Genomic DNA, 20,835 nt, shown 5'->3' with positions numbered 1-20,835 from the left:
TGGATTGTCTATGCAGGTTTCTGTCCAGCAATGCTACTGCATCTCTGCCGGAGTAGCGCAGGAGCTGGAAGGAGATTCTAGCCAAAGCCACATCCTCTTGGCCCGATTGGTATATCCAGTCTCTTGAGCTGTGTGGAGGGGGGGGGGTTGGTGCTGTTAGCATGTCCGTTTGGGGGAAGGACACACGTGGCTGACATACAGAGTCCTGCTAGCATGAAAGATAAGCATGACCAAATTACTACAACGTGGACAAGACTTCCTGTTCATTGGAGGTGGGAACCACCTTTGCACACCCAGAGTGGTGATGGCAATGTTGACCCAGTGGAAAGTAAGTCAGAGCTTCCCTTTCTGATGCCGGTCCCCGTCTGCGACTGACTGATATGCCCCCTTTCCTTGACTGAGCACAAACTTCTCTACTGTGTGACTGCTTTTGTCTTTTTTTTTGTGCTCTGCTTCTTTAGCTTAGCTGAGGGGTTCTTAATGTGGTATCCACAGGTGCTATAGTGCCTACTGACAGCTTTCCTCATGCCTGCCAAGTGTTTGTAGTGTTCCCCAAATAGATGGTCTCCTTGTGAGTTGAGGGAATTAGTAGTAAGGAGAGGCTGCAAGAGGAGGGAACTAGGATCTTTTCACCAGTGTCTACAAGGATTGCTTCCTCTAGAGAACTTTTCAAGAAACAGGCAGATGTTCAACAGGAGTGGTTTCTAATTAAAGATGAGAGCAATTGCACAGAATGCACACAGTTCTAACTAGAAAACAGTGAGTAAATGGGAAAGCAGTTCCAAGGAAGGCTTATAGTTACCAGTCGAAAAGAGGAGAAGGCAGGACGTCCTGCAGAGTAGCAGCCTTGAGAGACCAGCACTCCGTGGCAAGGGGAAGGAGGGGAATCAGCTGGAAGTCTGAGGGTTCGTGGGGAAAGATCCCAGGACACACATGGCTGCTAGAAAGCTGCCCTTTTTATAAGGTAAAGCCCATGCTTTTGGGCAGGATGGAACCTTTTGCCTATCGCAATAATTCAAAAGGTTGTTTTACTGATTTACTGTAAAACATTAAACCAATAGAAGGTTTGATCAGGCCCATCTATTGCTATCAAAAGGGCTGATTGATGACTCACTGAGTGTGGGGCAGGAAAAACACTTGGATTCCTGAGTGCCTGCGATTAGGAGAGAATAACTCAGGAACTGCAGAAAGATGACTATTTTGATCTGCAAACCTGCCCATCTCTGGGGTGTGTGAGGGGCTGTTGCCTAGCCTTTCCCATGGCCCCGCAGTTCAGTACCTTTCCAGTCTCCTAGCCAGGAGATGGCAACTGTATTCCTGCCTTGCCGGGCAGCATGTGTTAAAGTGTGGGCCTGTTACGGCCACTAACCATAGAACGTGGATGGGGCCAAGTGGGGCTTTTGCTCAAGAGTCCTTCTGCTTGGCTGCGCAGATTTTGCTTTAGCAATAACTGCCACCACAGCACTGGCACCTCCACTCTGAATGAAGGAAAGCTGTGTGTATGGAAGAAAATATTTTAAATCAATATGTTCATTTTAAAAGGCATCATTTTAAGCAGAGCTTTTGCTTTACCTGCTGAAGAGTTCCCAGACATTTGGGGGCTGGCTGTGTCTCCTGCAGCAGCTGTTTGGTAACTCACTGCAACAGCTCCTTCCTTTTTATCATCCTGGACTCTGTGTTAATTCCCTCCCCTTTCTCTTTGGTAGAATATCTTAGCCCAACCCCTTCTTTGGACACCGATTTCTCTGCCTGTAACTTCAACACTGCAGCCTGGGAGTTGAAGGCAAAGAAAGCTGGTAAAGTCACATTTTTGGACCTTAGGGGATTCTGAGTAACATAACATTTGGGATTCACTCCACAAATGGTTTGCCTGTAGGATTATTGAGATAACGTCTATGAAGCGTTTTGCATGCTTAAAGTGCTGTATGAATGCTTGATCATACACTACAGGCATTTAGAAGTGATAAAGTGCACCGTGTTATGTGCCTGCAGAAAAGCTGCTGATAATCTCTCCTGCACTGGGTTTAAAGAATGCTGTGATACTGAGGCTGCAGTTTAAAAGGTTTGTTGTCAGCTCTTTGTGGTTATCACAATGTACGAAATAAAAGCAGAGTAAATTGACAAAATCAAGGTCAAAAGACGTCGTAACAAATAATTCTGAAACTGGTCAGTGAAGTATCTAGGTCTGGAGCAATATCGGTAGTTTATATTAGCATGAGCAAAAGGATCATCTATCGGTGGTGTTTAACATCAACTAGACTTTGTATTGATGGTTATCAATACAGCTAGGGAGAGTCCTGTGTTCCTGAGACTGCAGTCCTATGCCCCAGGAGGAAATCCCACTGAACTCAGTAGACACTCTTCCAAGCCAGAGTGCATTGGATCTGGCAGTAAAGGTTTGGAAATTTCTACTGTGCTGCTAAACCTCTCAGCTATGCCACAGGTCTGCAAAGCCCCTTAAAATTTAGTGTTTATCTACGTAGAACCCATTTTCACTTTAAGAGATGAGGACACTTTGACAACTGGGCATCTCCTACCTACTTCCTGGAGGCAGGAACTAGGCTGTTCAGAAGTGATCATTCACAGGAAATCAATCTACATCCTTTGCACCCTAAAATTTCTCTCATCCAAGGGAAAAAGAGCTGGCACTCCTTAGACGGGTTCTGCATATCTACATCAGGCACACCACTCCTTTCAGAAAAGCAGACTGTGTGTTTTGTGGCTTACCAACCAATAGCAAAAGAGTAAAAGTGTATAAGATAATTCTATGCAGGCGGATTACAGAGTGTATAGCTTTGTCATGTTCTTAAGGTCTTCAGGCTCCAGTAGATAGCAGAGCTCACTCAGATGTGCAGCTACTGCTGTCGCTTTCAACACCAGCGCTCCAGTCTCCAATACCTTTAAAGATGCTAGGTGGGCTTCAGCTTCTACATTCCTTAAACATAAAATACTGTTGCCTCAGTAGCTGCAGCATTTGGGTGATGGGCTGATTCCTCTGCTTTACTGACTGGCCGACATTCTTCTTCTGTCCCTAATCTTGAGTGTTCTGCTTGGTAATATGCCACTTGTCGGAATGTTCTGCTCTCTTCAAGTGAAAACAGAACATGGGACTTGCCATGGAGGTTCCTTTCATTTGAAGAAGAGGTAGACACTTTGGACCCACCCTGGGTTTGGAGGGGGGGGAGGTGTTGCTTCATGATGGGGGGGGGAGGAATCAAGGCTAGTTCAGTTCATGTTGACTACTATTAATCTCTGAGTGTATTCTTCCAGTTTATACTTGTCTCTGTTGGCTGAGACTCTTTTTTCCCCTACATGCTGTTTTCCCTCTTGTGTGCTACACTCTGTAAGTATATTCTTCTACAGAGTCACATTTCATTTTTGATAAGGCATACTCTATGAGGAGCTCCATTAGCTATGGAAGTCTCTGAACTGAGGGTGGTGGGCGCTCCCTCCCTACTGGAGACAAAAGCAACAGCCTTCCTGCCTCCCATCTTTGTGGGCAGGGGATTACCTGATCATTTGAGAATTCTCCTCTTCTTCAAGTAAAAGGAACCTTCATGGCAAGTCCAGTGTATGCCTTCCATTTATAAAGAAGCTGACACAACACTTCAGAGAATGAAATAATATTTCTTATCTTTTCAGTCTTGGCTGCTGCCTTAGTGCCTATCGTAGATACTCTTAGAGGCCACCCGAACGGTCTAGATCTACAAACGCTGAAGGAGAACTTGAAGAAGCGTGGGTTCGACTTGGAGAATTTCAGCCAAGATATGGGTTACGATGACACAGTATACTGTCTGCTCGAAATGCCAGGGCTCCATTTGACTTTTTCGTGTGGCATGGCACCCTTCAGCTGTGTGGTCCAGCTTCTTTCACATAGCCTTGGACGTCCAGACTTGCCACTCAGTGCTGGTTCTTCTTTGCACAAACCCTTACCTTCCAGTGGTTCAGACATCCTCCCGCAGGAGTTGATGAAGACAAAGCCAGGTGCAATCTCCTTATCTGAAGGGGATTTTGTTGTTTTACAACCAAACCTGAGTTCTAAGCAAGACTGAATTAATGACAGATACGAATGAGGACTGCTGCCCTGCCTTACAAGCTGCAGGTTTCTCTCTTTCTGAGGCTGCCAAACAGAGTTTTGTATTCCAGGAGTGATGTGGAAACCCATGGCATAATCAGTGAAGGGCTTTTAAAAGTTGCCCAAGACCTGCATGACATTGCCCCCTAAGCTGGTTGTTTGAGGTGTTTTTGTGCTGCTCTTTAACCCTCATGTTTTCAAAGTGGTTCAAAACAATAAAATTATTTTATGAGTAGAAAATAGTTGCTTCAGCATGGAGATGAGTAGCTCTTGTGCTGCTGCAAATGTAGAGGCATTCCCAGTAGCAGTGGAGTAGGGGTGTGCACTTTGGAAATCTGATTCGGGTAAAATGCCTGAATTGGACCCGATTTGGAAAGCTCCAGGATTTCCGAATAGGGGCCAGCAGGCTGGCCCCTGTTCGGAAGTCCCGAAGCAAAGCTTCCCGAAGCATTTGTAATGCTTCGGAAAGCTTTGGGTCAAGGAGTTTAAATGCCCGTTTCCCTGCGACTGCGCAGCGGCAGGGAAAGGTATTTAAACCCCTGAATCAGCTGCTCATCAGGGGCTTCCCCAACAATCAGCTGAGTGCCGGCACCACTGTAGGAGCCAGGGAACTCTCTGGCCCCGTTCGCGGTGGCTGAAGGGAGCGCCTAGTGGGGATGCAGGCAAATGCCTGCGATTCCCCACCGGGCATGCCCTTCAGCCATCACAGATGGGGCTGGGGAACTCTCTCGCCCTCCCGGTGTGACAGAGAGGAGTTTTTTCCCTGTCTCTTTGACACCAGGGAGAAACAGCCCAGCGCTCACCTTCCCGGTGTGACAGAGAGGAGGAAATCCCCCCTCCCTTTCGCCCCGGGGAGGTCTGCGCTGCCAGGCTGCTTCTCCCCAATGTCAAAGAGACGGAGAAAACCAAGCCCCCTGAATCACTTTGGAATGCTTCAAATATTTACGGAGCATTCCAAAGTGATTCAAATACCCAAATCCGAAGCGTCTTGCCACTTCGGGTTTTGGGTATTTCCGAATGTTTTTCTTGCTTCGGGTAAACCCAAAGCAGGAAATCCGAATATTTTTGGCATGCGCACCCCTACAGTGGACCATCTATGTGGCAGTCTTCCCTACCTTTCCCTTGCCTCACCCTCCATACTTTCCATTTCCCTCCTTCCGCAAAGTGCTTTTACTGACTTTGTTTAAAATTAATTAGGAATAACTATATTTACAGCAATCTAATAATATATGATTTATATACCACCCCTCAGGATGACTTAACACCCAATCAAAGTGGTTTACAAAGTATGTTATTATTATCCCCACAACAAACACCCTGTGAGGTGGGTGGGGCTGAGAGAGCTCCTAGAAGCTGACTGACCCAAGGTCACCCGACTGGCTTCAAGTGGAGGAGTTGAGAATTAAACCCACTTCTCCAGATTAGAGTCTCACGCTCTTACCCACTACACCAAACTGGCTCTACTAGTTCCCAGCTTCCCCATCCCCCTTAAAAAAATAAAGTAAATCTCAAGCCTTTTTGGTCATGTCATTATAAGGTGAAATGTTCAACCAGTACCTTTCCCTGTATAACTTAACAACCAAAATGGCTAGATACTTAAAGGAAATCTGGGATGTTGTTGCAGTACATCATCAAAATGTTATAATACTATAGGAGTTGCTTTAAAAAAATAACACTTCTCCAGTGATTGAGGGTAGAATGGCTGTTACAGGGACTGAGGTTGGGAAAATGATGTCGGTGTGGGTGGGAGCTGGAAAAAAATGTGCACCTTCCCATCCATAAAGCAACCAAAGGTGATGATGATGGTGAACTTTCCAAGAAGTTTTCTAGCCAGTCACCATTCCAATCGGATCCCTTCTAATTGTGCAAGTAGCTGATCAAGTTTTTTCCCCAGAGATTTTGTGGACTACTAACATGTTCTTTTTTACAAATGGAAATTCTGGATTTGATGGATGCTTCACTGTTCCGTACTTAAGTAGCTACAGTATTACACCAGTGTGGCTGCTGTTATGCAGATGTCTTGATTTTGGAGTGTGTGTGTGTATTCATTCAAGTTTTCCCATATTTCTCCTCCTCCTTTACTCTTCCAGCTGCCCACAGCTCTGCAACAGCCCAGTCCAATGCTTCTCTTTCCTGTGACTCGGAATGCTCTGCCAGAACATCTAAAACCCTCAACCAAAATGGCATGAGAAAGAAACTTGGTAAGTCTGCGTTGTAACTCTGAAGGGTTCTGGGTAATAGGTCCAGGCACAGAAGAGGGGAGCTGGCGTGTGGGCCACCTGCCACAATTTTTGACAAAATCCACCCTTAATCAGGTATGCATCAGCACTCAGTTGATGAATGTCCTTGCAGTCCAGTTACTCAGTGTCCATGCTCTGCAGTGTGTGAGCTCTTAGGTCTAGTGTATGAACTGTTTGGATACAGAGCATTTGAAGGACTCCTTGTTCATATGTATTCTTGCACTGCTACTAAGAAATTCGGTTGAGGCCCTGCTCTAGGCGCCTCCATCTTCAGAGGAAAGGGATGGAGCTCCTTCTTTTTTGGCACTCTGGTTGTGGAACTCCCTCCCAAAATACATCCATCTACTTCTAACTTCATTATAGGTTAGATGCTAAGTGAGAGCCTATTTTTGTTTCCCAAAGCTTTTAGCTAGGTATTGTACTCCCTGTTTTTTCTACTGCTTTCTCCAACAATACTGATACAACCTGGGAGAGGGCCCATGAAGAATTGTTGGTGCAGAGTTAGGAAATGAGCACTTGAGCTTCTCCACCACAAATAGCACATTTTTTGACAACTGGCTGTAGACTATTAACTATCTGTTCACGGAGCCCTAAATCTTGGATTCCTAATTTCACTGTAGTTGCTTTGCAATACTCAATGCCAGTATAGTCCAAAGCACCCTTAATACTGGAAAAATCTGATAACGGGACATTTTTATAGCTCTGAAAACACCTGAAAAAAGTACATCTTTGCATTTCATATTGAAAGGGTTGAAGTTTACCTCATCATAGAAACTGGTTTTCTCTAAAAACTAAGCTAGGCTACAATGTGGAGATAATGTTAAGTTCTGTCGCCTGTGGGCTTGGGTTTGGTGGAGTTAGCCTTTCAAAGAATACCCAGAAAGTTGCCTCTTTGGCTGCCAAACCGAAAACTCATTTCATAATATATGAGTTTAATAGAAACAAAATAAAATAAAAATTGCTTTCCGGCTGTAAATGGAAGTGCCCCTCTTTCAAATCCATGCCACAGTGTGAATGGAACTCTCATAGCCCAGCAATTTGGCTTCCATTTGTTCGTTCCTGTGCTTTAACGTTGACCTGTATTATGAGATTTAAATTTCATTCCTCACGTGTTTGAATGTTTCAGTTGAATATGTCTACTTAATTTCAAGGCTCTAAGTTAATGGGAAAGTACTATAATAGCTCAGTCAACCTGTTAGTGAAGTTGAAGCGTCTCTAAACGATTTGTGGAATATCCTGGTTCTCTTATTTTATATCGCCCAAGGAGTTTAGGTAAAAAAAAATTGTTGTGGTGGAGTGAGGGCCACAGCATGCTCTTGAAACCAGTCTGTCAAACTGGTTTGGGTTAGACAGCCAAATTTTATTATCTGGCAGATGCCCAGTGGTCACAGCCTAAAACATTCAGTGGAACGTACTGAGTTTTATGTGGTACACGGTTGTCCTACTCTTCCACCAAGGCATGCTGGAGAACCGTAAAATGGTTCTCCTGTCTCCATTTCATCCCCACAACAACCCTAGATGATAGATGAGGTTGAGAGAGAGTAACTAGCCCAAAGCTGGCTTCATAGCTTCATAGCAGGATGGAACTTCAATCTGATCTCATAGAGGTTTATTTCTTTCTCATATGTTCATGCAGATACCTTCACAAGATAGTTTTGGGATGCTTTTGTAATACTTACCAGCTGAATTTCTCTAGCAAGCTCTTGCCAGAATTCCTGGACAGCTGTAAAACTGCTACATGTGTATATAATCTGCTGATAATTTTCCTAAGTGGTGAAGGGTTTCAGCATTTATAGGAGTCTCTAAAGAAAATGTTGTGTTGACTGGTTGTATGCTTGTTTGTGAAAATTTTATATTGATATGCTTCCCCTACCCACCCACCCCATCTTACAGTCCCGGCAGAAGTCATGGCATTGGTCACTGATGTCCTAAATAACTATACATTAGGACTGAGCATTAAAAAATTGAAAAAGTTCCTTCTGACCTTGAAAGGATTTGATCTAGAGAAGTGCAGTATTGCCCACGGCTACAAGGACACACTGGAATTTTTGGAGCACCAAATGCCTGAACTAAAGATCAGATATGACGAGAACCGAGAGAAATGTGTTGTTAAAGGAAAAGAAGGTAAAGCAAGGAGCGAATAAAGCACGAAGTTTCTTACGGCATGCAACCCAGTTTACTTGATCTTGTATATCCAGTCTTGCTTAAAGCTTCTAAATCCAAAATGCCTCCTAGACTCGAATCCATGATTCACTGCCTCTTGACTCAGCCACTACGATTAGCGATAGCATTGCAACATGAAGCCCTTGTTTGAATAATGATGGTATTTTGCACCCTTGATTTGCTGCAGTTGCCATTTCCATCTGTATAATAGTAAAGTGGAAATGGCTGTAATGCCTATCCTAGATATTCTGGAGGCGACCCAAATGGTCTAGAACTTGTAGAAGTGTGGGTCCAACTTGGACAATTCTAGCCAAGCTATGTGTTACAGTGACACAATGTACTGTCTGATTGATATGCCAGGTCTCCATTTGACTTTTTTGTATGTCATGGCACCTCTGAACTATATGGTCCAGTGGTTGTTGTGGATTTTGTCCGTTTTTTTCACATAGCCTTAGATGTCCAGCCTTGTCACTCAGTGCCGGTTCTTCTTTGCACAAACCATCATCTTCCATTGTTTTAGACATCCTCCTGCAGGAGTCGCTCATTCAAGTTTTTTCCGTATTCCTCGTCATCCTTTTTTGTTCCTCAAGCCTCCCACAGCTCCGCAACAGCCCAGTCCAATGCTTCTCTTTCCTGTGACTTGGAATTCTCTGCCAGCAAATCTAAAACCCTCAACCAAACTGTGCTAGGAAACAATCCTGGTAAGATTGCATTGTAACTCTAAAGGGATCTGGCCTGGGCACTAGGTACAGGAACAGAAGATGAGAGCTGGCTTGTGGGCCTCTTGTCGTAATTTTTGGCAAAACCCACCTCATAAAGTATGCCTCAGTACTTGGATGATGAATATCATTGCAATCCAGTTTTTCACTGCCCATACTTTGTAATATGTCTACAGTATGCTGGCTCCTAGGTTTAGTGTGTGAACTGTCTAGACACGGAGCATTTGAGGGACTGCTTGTTTGTATATATTTCTGCACCACTACTAAGAAACTCAGCTGAGGCACCACTTTAGGCTCCTCTACGTTTGGATGAAAGTTTGTAGTCTACCATGAAAGGAGTTTTTTCTTTGGTGGTACCCTGGCTGTGGAACTCCCTCCCTAAATACATTAATCTACCACTAACTTCATTATCCTGTAAATGCTAAATGAGAGCCAGTTTTGTTTCCCTAAGCTTTTAGGTAGGTTTTCTCCTCTTGTTTTTTCTACTACTTTCTGCAGCAGTAGTGATCCAACTTGGGTAGGGCGTCCATGAGGAATTGTGGGTGATGAGTGAGGAAATAAGCACTTGAGATTTTTCCCACAACAAATAGCATGTTTTCTGACATCTGGCTGTAGACCTGTTCACCGAGCCCAAAACCTTGGAAGCCAAGCACTGCAGTTGCGCTGTAATGCTCAGAGCTCTAACACAAAACCTGGGCATTCCTGTACACTTGGGGCTGTTTTCCCATTTCCTTTTCTTCTTGTTTGTGATAGAATGGGGGTGGCTTGGTGGAAGAATTCAGATTGAGCACACATCCCTGCCCCTGCCCTCCTTTCTTGGATACTAGAATATGTTAGGAGTTTTCCCCCTCATTACAGCTGAAGATCCCTTTGGGAGAAGTTAATTATATCAAAGGAAACCTCACTGCCTGCATTTCTCAACTCTAATCCCCACCAGCTCTCCACATACTATACATTGTGTGTGAGTGACTGGAGAAGACTAGTATCTTCCTACCCGCCACTTTTTGTTTTCTTTAAGTGCTGCTCCAACTGCCATAAACATTCCACGGCTCTTGGAGGATACAGTGTGTCTGCTTGGTACTTGTGGGCCCATTTTTGAGAAGGCTGGGTATATTTTAATTTACAAAAGTGTTCTCCATGTTTTGGCCGGGGGTGGGGCGCACACATATCACTGTTCTATTGATAGGCCCAATACTATTGATATTACTGTTATAGTGGAGGTATTGATTAGAAGATGTAGAGTGCCATAGAACACACACATTTGTCTAAAGGTGTGTGTGTGTGCATGTGTGTGCGCGCACCGTCATGTTTTCCCACATTTCTCATTTCACTTTTCAGCTCTTCCAGATCCCACCAGTTCTCCTGCATCCCAACTAAATGCTGGTTCTGCAAGCAAGTCTAAAACCGTGAACCAAAATGTACTAAAAAAGAAGCCTGGTAGGATTGCGTTGTGACTCTGAAGGATTCTGAGGATTAATTTCAGGCGTAAAGAGAGCTAATATGTGGGCCTGCTTGTTTGTGTACTTTTAGTAGTGCCCTCCTCAGTGGCTGTACCTCAGTATTGCTGAAAAAATATCTGTAATGTAAAACTGCTTTCTCTCTCTCTCTCATTGTTGTGCCAATGTATAATAGTGATTGGGCCAGATCACAGTTTGTGGTGCTGGTTTTGAGTGGGGTATTAGGCCCATCTTGCATTTCCCTTCCTGCTGCCCCCCCCCCACCAAAAAGGGTTAAGGTGCTTTCAGTCTACTCAGAAAGCTGAAGATTTGTACATAAACAAAAAGATACAGAGGCTTCTAGAAACACCTGAAAAAAGGACATCTTTGCATTTCATATTCAAAATTTAAGGTTGACGTTTACTTTATCATAGAAGTTGGTTTTCTCTAAAAACGAAGTTAGGCTACAATACAGGGGTAATGTTAAGTTCTGTCCCTGTGGGCTTGTGTTTGATGGAGTTAGCTTTTCAAAGAATAGCCAGGCCCAGGAAGCTGCCTTTTTGGCTGCCAAACTGAAAACTCATTTCATAATATGTGAGTTTAATAGAAATAAAAGAAAATAAAAATTGCTTTCTGGCTGTAAATGGAAGTGCCCCTCTTTCAAATCCATGCCACAGTGTGAGTGGAACTCTCATAGCCCAGCAATAGAGTTTGTATGAATAGACGGCCGCTCTATCCGGTTGTTGTAATATGAGAATCTTCAACCACATGGAACCAGAGGCAGTGCTCCCGTAGAAGAGGACACGAAATCTGAGGTTTCTAAGTCGGCCCCAGATTGGGCCTGAGGAGGATTTTTACATCTCTCCCACCTCTGCATTTGCTCTGTGTAAGGAAAAGACACCAGAAAGAAGGAAAGAGTCTAATGCAAGGATCTATATTCATACAAACTCTATTACACCCGGACATGTTGCAATAACCTTGAATGCACTTTCTGTATATTTATCTTGAATGCACTTTTTGTATATGGGATTTACTCTTGTTCCTGTAAGAACAACACAAATATGTATGAATGTTTAAATCATACAGCACTGGCACTTTAAAGATCGAATAGTTTGTGAAATATTGTTCTATTGTATTCCCCGTGGGCCTGCCCTTCTTTCACACCAGTTTGTTACGGGGTTTGCCATCCCTCCCCTTCAAATTTTATTATCTGGCAGATGCCCAGTGGTCACAGCCTAAAACATTCAGTGGAATGTACTGAGTTTTATGTGGTACACGGTTGTCCTACTCTTCCACCAAGGCATGCAGGGAAGCATAAATGATTTTCCTGTCTCCATTTTATCCCCACAACAACTCTAGATGATAGGTGAAGTTGAAAGAGTGCCTGGTCCAAAGTTGGCTTCACAGCAAGATGGAGATTTGAACTTGGATCTGATATCATAGACATTTGTTTCTTTCTCATATGTTCATGCAGATACCTTCACAACATAGTTCTGAGATTTTTTTGTAATACTTACAAGCTTAATTTTGCTAGCAAGCTCTTGTCTGAATTCCTGGATAGTGGTACAGAACCGCTACGTGTGCATATAATCTGCTGATAATTTTCCTAATTGGTGAAAGGTTTCAGCATTCATAGGAGTCTGTAAAGAAAATGTTATGTTGACCGTCTGTATGCTTGATTATCAGAATTTTTTATTGATATACTTCCCCCCCTCCCCCATCTTACAGCCTCAGCAGAAGTCATGGCATTGGTCACTGATCTCCTACATTCCTATGAATCAGGACTGTGTGTTAAAAAACTGCAGAAGTTCCTTCTAACTTTGAAGGGATTTGATCTAGAGAAGTTCAGCATTGCCCAAGGCTACAAGGACACACTGGATTTTTTAGAGCACCATATCTCTGAATTAAAGATCAGATACGACGAGAACCGACTCAAGTGTGTTGTTAAAATAAAAGCAGGTAAAGCAAGGAGGGAATAAAGCATGAAGTTCCTTACAGCTTGCAACCCAGTTTACTTGACCTTGTGTTTCTAGTCTTGCTTAAAGCTTCTAAATCCTAAATGCCTCCTAGACTCGAATCCATGATTCAGTGCCTCGTGATGCTGAGCCACTACCATTAGTGATAGCATTGCAACGTGAAGCCCTTGTTTCAATAATGTTATTTTGCACCCTTGACTTCCTGTAATTCTCGTTTCCATCTGTGTAATACAAGTAGACCATTACAACAGCAGTCAGATAATATTTGTTCTCCAAATAATTATAAAATGTTTTTTAAAAATGCAGCAACCTGTCATTGCATTGACACTATTTGTGCTTTTTGACTGTTGGGAATAATCTTAGAAAGAATTTCTTGAATTAGAAGGTTCTGTTTGCTCTATTCTTTCAGTAAAAGTTTATTTAGAGTGCCACCCTAAGCAGAATTGTACTTGCCTAAGGGCCAAAATACCCATTACAGTATCCACAGGTCCGACTTATGGATGTCAACACCAGTTTAGAACTGAACTTAACCATTTAGAAATGCTGAGAGGGCATAATCCTAATCATGTCTACAGTGAAGCAGGCCCAAGCAAGCTTGCTTCTACTCCTTCACACTTTTTCAAGAGGTGAAACAGCCATGGCTGTTTCAGAATTTGAAAAAGGGCAGGGGGGAGGAAACAAGGTTATCTGGACTCACTACATTGAGGGCCGAGTCTGAACTAGTAACATCTAGTTTTTCCCTAAGTTTGTTGACGTCAGTGGGCTTGGTAACACTGCTCAGGATTGCACTGTTAATTTACTCTAGCAAATGGATCTTCAGGAAACAATTCTTGGACTTTCAGTTGATCAACAATAGGTTGCTGTTAGCTCTGGTTGATTTTGGAGGACTGTGTGAGGTTAGCTGCAATTGAGCATGAGTCAGTTTGGTGTAGTGGTTAAGAGTGGTAGGAATGTAATCTGGAGAACCGTGTTTGATTCCCGATTCTTCCAGTTGAAGCTAGATGGGTGACCTTGGGTCAGTCACAGCTTCTGGGAGCTCTGTCAGCCCCACCCACCTCACAGGGTGATTGTTGTGAGGATAATAATAACAACACACTTTGTAAAGCGCTCTGAGTGGGTATTAAGTTGTCCTGAAAGATGGTATATAAATTCAATGTTATTGTTATTATTTTGACTTCATTATTTTGACTTTCTTTGAACAAGGAAATTCTTTTCTTGGTCTTAGGACAAAGCAAAAGGAAGAAGCAGGAGGAGTGTCAGGGTTCTCAAGAGAAAACAAAAAAATGTAAGCTGGCAATTGGCAATGTTAACTATGCACAGTTCAATCTCCTTTCACTGTAATCTATGCAGAAGTGCCATACGACACAGCCTGTAATAACAGCCTTTCTGTTATCTCTTCATTTTTTCCAGGGCTTTCCCCAACCCATTGCAGCCTCATTCCCTCTGTACCATGGGATCAGTCAACCTCCTCCTTACTTTGTCATGACTGCTACCTTACTATATTGAGGGCTTTTCCACATCAGATTTTTGATACAGCTTAGCTTTCGTAACTGCACTGGGTTTCCCCTTCTCTTTCAGACAGCATCACTTGCCGTTTGTTGCTCTTGCAGATATTTTCCCCACATTTTTCTAGACCAAAAGTGGAAAAACTTGAAAAGAACAGGAGAGCAATGACCCAGGGAGGGGAAAAACTCATGCAGTTAAGAAGCTGAGCTATATCAAGAAACCTGGGGTGGAAAATCTTTGACTGATCAGCTTAGTTCGATTCAACCCTACAGGCCTGTTTTTTTAATTCATTGGTTTAAATAATGTTTACCCTATTTTTCCCACACTTTGGAGACTCCGTGCAGGGCTGCATCCACAGTTCATGGGATATTGCATCCTTGTTCCACTACAGCCATCATTTACAACTGGATTGGCTTGTTTCCACACAGGGAAATGCTGTTGTGAATGACTGCTATTCATAATGCCCAGTGGCATGTCGATACAGCCCAGCTGATGTAATAAAATGCAGTTAAGTGAAGAATGACACAACAGGCCCTTAGTACACACCTGAGGCAGGCTAGTGGTTTTATAAGGTTCTCCAGAGATGGTGCTGTTTCTTTTGGCTGATATTTTTCACTCAGGGCTGTAGGCTGTCAGTCAAGAACTGTGAGTCAGAAGCACTTTGTTTCACCCCTCTGACTAGTCCAGAGGCCAGGTGGGCATTTTCAAGGAGGAGAATCCGCCGACAAAAGGACCAAATTTTCCTGCCTTGCAGGAGGAAAATACGGGTTTGAGAACCCTGTGACTCCTTTTGAAAGTCTGTTTCCACCCTTAGGTAGTTAAGTGGCCGTGCAATACTAAGTAAGTCTTCGCAGAATCCTACTCATATCTATTTAGTGGGACTCAGTCCTAGGCAAATATTCTTAGACCAGCACTGTAAATCAAGTGATTGAAAATACATGTTTGTAGGGCAGTCTTTGTGTGGCTGGAAACAATTTAATCTGTATTCCATCCTATACAATGACTGGAGCATGCAGTCATCTTTCCTTGCTAATGTGACCCTTGATGAATTCCTCTCACCTTGTCAGGTCCTGCAGTTAACTCTGTCCCTCCCTCGCCTGATGTCCAGCCACAGGTAGGGGCGGAGCCAACAAGAACAGTGGGACCGCAAAATGCCACACCAGGTAAATCTCCAATCTCCAAATGTCTTGATGGGTACAGTTCTTCATGCTTGTTTCTTGACTAGAATGGCTCTTACAGGAAAGATTTTTCAGCAAGGTAACTAGGAACTGTGCAAATGATTACTTGCTTTTGAACAGGTCTTTCTCTGCTCTGTTGTTTATGGATTGACAGACAGCCTTGGCATTGCTTCTCAGGGGAAGGGAAATACCATCCTCCTCATTCTTTCCCGCCTCTGCTCCCACATTCCCTTCTCCACTTTAGGTGTGGATTTCTGACCCCTAATTCTGTGATCTGTTTTTGAAGCAGATCGGCAGATTTTAACTGAATGATGGAGACTGAATGCTTCTTGTTTAGGAAGAAGGAGAATGCCTTGCTAGATTAGACTGAGATCTATCTAGTCCTTTGTTCTCTTCTCAGTGGGGGCCAGCCAGTTGCTCCTGAGAACTCCTAGGCAGAACATACTGCTGATACTGCTTTCTATCATTTACCTGGTTTTACTGAATATTGTAGATTGCTTGAGATTTGCTCTGTGGTGGTGGCGGGGGGGGGGGGAGGGAATGGCTGATGATGATTTAGAAAGTGAAAATTCTTTGTGTTTCTTCAGTGACGATTGGATTGGTGTTTAGGGTCTATTTTATTGTACTAGTTAGTACAGGACATAGGTACTCAGATTCTTTTCCAGTGCCCTCTGCCTGCTAATTTGGTAATAATTGTTTTTTTTTCCCCTTCCTAGATGTTGGAGGCGTCTCCAAGCCTTCCTTCATCTTTGGTGATGTCTCTGTTCCTGAAATTTTAGCACAGAAGAGGTCTCAAGCCAGCATTCCTGTCCCATTCACTGCAATTCCAATCCATCCATTCTCTAAGGAGCACCATGGTGCCTCTTCCGGCGAGGCTAAGAGTTCATTTCAGGCTCCCTCTGATATTCCAGCCCAGCCGTCGAGTGCAGGCCATTTTGGCGGACCGCCTCCAGCTAGAGAGTTATCCTGTCCCACAGATGCCCAGCTGCTAAGCCAATCCAGCCTGACCAAACCCCCTCACTTTGAAGATTTGAGTGAACAGCAGGTGAAACGGCAGGTAGCCCGTATCCTCGCCATGCACCCTGAGGGCATGTCACTGTTCCAGTTCCGTGCTGCCTACAGCATCACCTTTCAGCATCCCCTGCCCCTGGGAAATGCATCCTCTGCCAAGCAGCGTCTGCTGGAAATGTCAGACATCGTCTGCATGAAGGGCTACGGGGTTCAGACGTTGTTACTCCCTGTATCCCCTGAAGAACTACCTCCAAAACTTGGTAAGTGCCATCATGCCCAATCTACTTTTACATTCTGTGTGAGTTACATCTTACATCTAATTTTGAACTCGCAGCGTGCTAATTTTTTTTTTTAAAAAAACCCTACAATGGGGCCAGATACAAATTGGGGAGCTATTCATTCAAACTTGGGGCGGCCTCCACGGTATGACCCCCCCCCCCCGGTCAACTTAAACAACTTAAATGGGCACTGGAGGGGCAGTCTGAAGGCTCAAGAGTGCCCAGCAAAAATAAAGCTTACTTATTTTACTAGTGCTTGGCAGTCCCTTTGACTGAGTAGATATGGTAAGAAAGAGACAGAAATGACAAATTAGAACCCTGCCTGGCACCTAATAATCACTACCACATTTTTTAGTCCCAGAACTGGGACTGCAGTTCCTGGCTTTGGCCTGAGGAGGGATCTCTGCTCATTGCATTCTCTATGGGCCCAACACTTGCTTCAGATTCCAGTTTTCCTTGTATTGGGCTTTGGGGAAGGCACACATGTCCCGGGGATTCCTTGCCTTCACAGGCTTAACTGCAGCTGATGTACTGTCTGCAGTGTGGTCTCTCAACAGTAATTGTTTTATATCTTTCAGGCCTGCCTGTTGTTTCCAGGGTGGAAAACGCTGCAAGGGTTCCTGCTGGCTCTTTGCCTAACACTGTGGCAAGTCCTGGACCTGTGGTTCTTCCCGTGCCTTCTACTCCCAAGTATCCAGTGGAGCCTCATTCTCACTCCATTTGCTCTCCGTCTTTGGATCACCCCAGAGCACCGGACATGGAGGAGAAGTGTGTGTTCCCTGAGGGACAACTCCCAAGAGATGCAAAAATGGTAGCTCCTTTACAGGATCCTGCGAGGCCCAAAGCCAGCTTAGGAGGCCAGCCTGATCTGTGTAAATCAGAAAATACTTCAGTGAATCTTGATTATACTTTGCCTAAACCTGTGGTGAAAGTTGAACCTGTGGTGGCTTCCAAGCCCTCTCTTCCCAAGACTCCAGTGGAGCCTCAGCCCTGCTCTATTCTGCCCCTGGCTCCAGACCACTTCAGAATACCAGACCTCAAGGAGAACTGTGTTCTCCCCAAGGGGCAACTCCAGAGGACACCTTTACAGCAGTCTGTAAGACCCAAAGCCAGCTTAGGAGGTCAGCCTGATTTGTGTAAATCAGAAGAAGCTGCAATGAATCCTTGTTATTCTTTGCCTGCACCTGTGGTGTTTCCAAAACCTAGCGTTAAGCCTTCCTCTTCTGAGGCTGGAGCGGAGCCTGTGACTCAGCTGTATCCTTCTGCCTCCTCAACATCAGCATATGTCAGAGCACCAAGTAACAAGGAGAGTTCTTTCCTTCCAGATTCTCAGCTCCCAAGGCCATCCCAGCCAGTAGCTCTTGTGGGAGAGAATGTAAAGGCCAGAGTCAGGCCAAGAAAGAATATTTTGATTCCCCACTCCCCTGTGGTCTTCCCCATAGAGCCCCAAGTTAAAAGGCTGAGTGGAGACTGTACATCAGATGGCCTTCCATCCAGGCCCATGGTTCAAGCTAATCCATTTTTTGTCAACATCCCAGTTCCTTCCCTCTTTCAGCCTGTCCTTACTAATTTTGTAGCCATGGCACAGCCAGTTGTCTATCCACCAGACACACGTCTTCCAGGAACTTCTGCAAATCCCTCTCTTGCTCAGCCAGTGCCTCAAAGCAGACCTGCCCAGCCGACATCTCCCATCCGGCGTATGGAACAGATTGACCGTACTCGCACCACCCACAGGATTGATCACTTACAGAGAGCTTCCAGTACACAGCTGCAAAAGCATAGCCCGGCTCCTCTTTTCTCTACAGACAGGCATCCTATTTCTTCGCCTTCTGTAAACCCAACCAGCCATCAACCCTTCAAATCCCACTCTGTCGAGTCTTCAGAATGTGTTCACCATACCAGGTTGTGCAGCTCAGTTTCCACAGCTGATAATAGTGTGGTTGCTGCACCCTCAGCCAGACTACATTCAAAGCCTGTAGTACCGGTATGTCAGAAGCAGTATGTTTCTGTGAACTCTCTTGTAACCACCACCAGTACACAATCTAGTGCATCCCATCAGTCTGCCTCTTCTCCCTTTAATATTTGCACTGAATCCGATACTCAAACTTCTAAGCCCATAGTCTCCATGCCTCAGCCACACCACACCCTTGTGAATTCTGCCTTAGCCTCTTCAAACTCACAGCAGTCCCCCTTGTTACCTTCTAGAGGTTCCCCTGCCAGGAGGGCAAACCAGCCCTCCTCTTTTTCTTTTAGAGCTAATACAGATTATGATGCCTCCCCCCAAAGAAAAACCTTGCCAGGAATTTCCAGTGAGGGTAGTGAACGAGACAGTCACTGGTTCACTTTGCCAGATAACCAAAAGTACCACGTGCAGGAGCCAACAAAGCCTTACGCTTTCCAGACTAGCCCACCTCCCCAAAACTCTGACAGATGTGTCATACTATAAGAACAAGGAGTTCTGAGGTGCCCTGCGATGAAACTTACGGAAAGATATTTTTGTCTTTTAGTGCATTCAAAACTCGCAAGCCGCACAGCTTGGTACATCCTGTCGGCTTCGATTGTCTGTATACAAGGAGCAGGGAATCTTGCTTCATGTATGGATGTTGCAATTCATTCTTGGGATGGGAGGATGCCACATGAGCCTCATCATCATTCCACAGGCACCTTAGGTGTGCTTCCCTTGATGAGGCATCAAACAGGGAGATCCCCTGCAGCCAGGGAAGGTCCAAAACAGAAGTGGGCCAGGTTTTCCACTAGGAAGGCATGATGTCTATGCTAAATAACAAGGCAAAAGGACAGGGGGAACGGTCCCAAACGCCAAGGCAAAGGCACACTAAGGACATGCCAAAAGGCCGCTGCTGCAATCCAAAGCTTTATTCACAAATACCGAGGGTCAAATCAAGAAGACGGGAGCGCCCACACTCTCCGGCTGCTCCCGGCAGGAGATTGGCCGGACAAGAGAGGAAATTCTGTTCAACTAAAACTAAGAAGAAACTTGATTCTAGCAGGTTATTTTTCAGTAAAAGAAATACGCTTTACACTAAGAATTTATTTGTGGCTTTTGATGAAGCTGTGAGCCTTGCGAAACGGGACAATTTAGCCAGGCAAACCCGTTGCCAATCTCCCGCCGGGAGCAGCCGGAGAGTGAGGGCGCTCCCGTCTTCTTGATGTGACCCTCGGCATTTGTGAATAAAGCTTTGGACTGCAGCAGCGGTCTTTTGGCGTGTCCTTAGTATGCTAAATAACAGCCAAATATTACTCTTGCATCGAGAGCGTTAGTTTTGTCATCTGTGTGCATTGTATAGTTGAAATTAATCTGCACATATTTTACCTAATTTTGCCATTAATGCATGGAGTGCTGAAGCCCCTTTCAGCTCTGGAAATCCTAATTAGTCCTGCACCTCTCTGATTTTATCAGGTGAGAGCTCCATGTGTTTTTATCAGGTTGCCTGGCAGTCATGAGGGATAAGAACTTTTTAAAATAAAGTTTTCAAGCTTGTTTTTGAAATTAAAAGGTACATTCTAGATTAAGATCTACTAGTTTGTCTTATTGTACCTTTCATTATTGAATCTAATGAGAGCCATGTGATAGTGATTTGCGTTTGGTGCTATTGTGGGAAAGGAAGTGATATGATGAAAGTGATACAAAGGATTTACACCCACTTGTATGCTTAAGAGTAGCAATTTTTCCAGAGATGATCTTTGCTTCCTTTTGTTTTTACCTTGACCTCATTCTTTTGTTGATTAATAAAGTCTATTTATTGATTTGATTAAGATTGAGTTCTTTTTAATCATCTTAATAGATTGGATCCAAAGCTGCTTAATGGCTCTACCTCTTGCTGAAACTATCGACTTCAAAATCAAGTTTCTAATAATATTCAGATGAAACGTACCTGCTGGAATCATTCTCCCTTACTGCAGTCACTTGTACTGCAGTGTATTTTGTTTATATTGGTTACTCTGACCCTTCAGACAATTTTGAGAAGCAGTAGGCTGCTGTAGGAAGGGGGACATGGGGAAATATCTGCTTCTCCAACATCTGCAGTCTTTCATTTTGGATATTTTATTTATGCTGCTTTATTGACTGTAAAATACATTTACTGAGACAGACTTTGTGGTTATTTTAAGTTGCCAACCAGGTATGTCTAGACATTTAATTAGCACACCAAAGAGAATGCAGTGGGAAGTCATTGTAATGCCAGTATTGGACTACAGTCCTTCAGATGTGTTTTGTATGCATAAGGAAACAAGCA

The 20,835-nt window shown here is 44.2% G+C and overlaps 1 protein-coding gene across 4 annotated transcripts in view; it reads left to right on the top strand.

Moving 5' to 3' along the window:
• Nucleotides 1–19,447, top strand: part of LOC129338728 (uncharacterized) — a 34,859-nt gene extending 15,412 nt beyond the window's left edge. For 2 of the 4 annotated variants that reach the window (XM_054993168.1, XM_054993166.1), the window contains 10 exons: nt 1,707–1,796; nt 3,643–3,984; nt 6,166–6,276; nt 8,209–8,439; nt 10,536–10,634; nt 12,362–12,592; nt 13,835–13,894; nt 15,183–15,278; nt 16,010–16,564; nt 17,161–19,447. In XM_054993168.1, the coding sequence (XP_054849143.1) occupies nt 1,707–1,796; nt 3,643–3,984; nt 6,166–6,276; nt 8,209–8,439; nt 10,536–10,634; nt 12,362–12,592; nt 13,835–13,894; nt 15,183–15,278; nt 16,010–16,564; nt 17,161–19,028 (3,683 nt within the window). In that variant the 3' untranslated portion in view covers nt 19,029–19,447. The remainder of the gene's footprint in view (nt 1–1,706; nt 1,797–3,642; nt 3,985–6,165; nt 6,277–8,208; nt 8,440–10,535; nt 10,635–12,361; nt 12,593–13,834; nt 13,895–15,182; nt 15,279–16,009; nt 16,565–17,160) is intronic. The other 2 variants (XM_054993167.1, XM_054993170.1) reach the window with 2 other exon arrangements.
• Nucleotides 19,448–20,835: the final 1,388 nt, after the last annotated feature.

This window comes from Eublepharis macularius, chromosome 12 (genome assembly GCF_028583425.1).
Source record: "Eublepharis macularius isolate TG4126 chromosome 12, MPM_Emac_v1.0, whole genome shotgun sequence".
Classification (NCBI taxonomy): Eukaryota; Metazoa; Chordata; class Lepidosauria; order Squamata; family Eublepharidae; genus Eublepharis; species Eublepharis macularius.
This window is presented reverse-complemented; position numbering and strand designations above follow the sequence as displayed.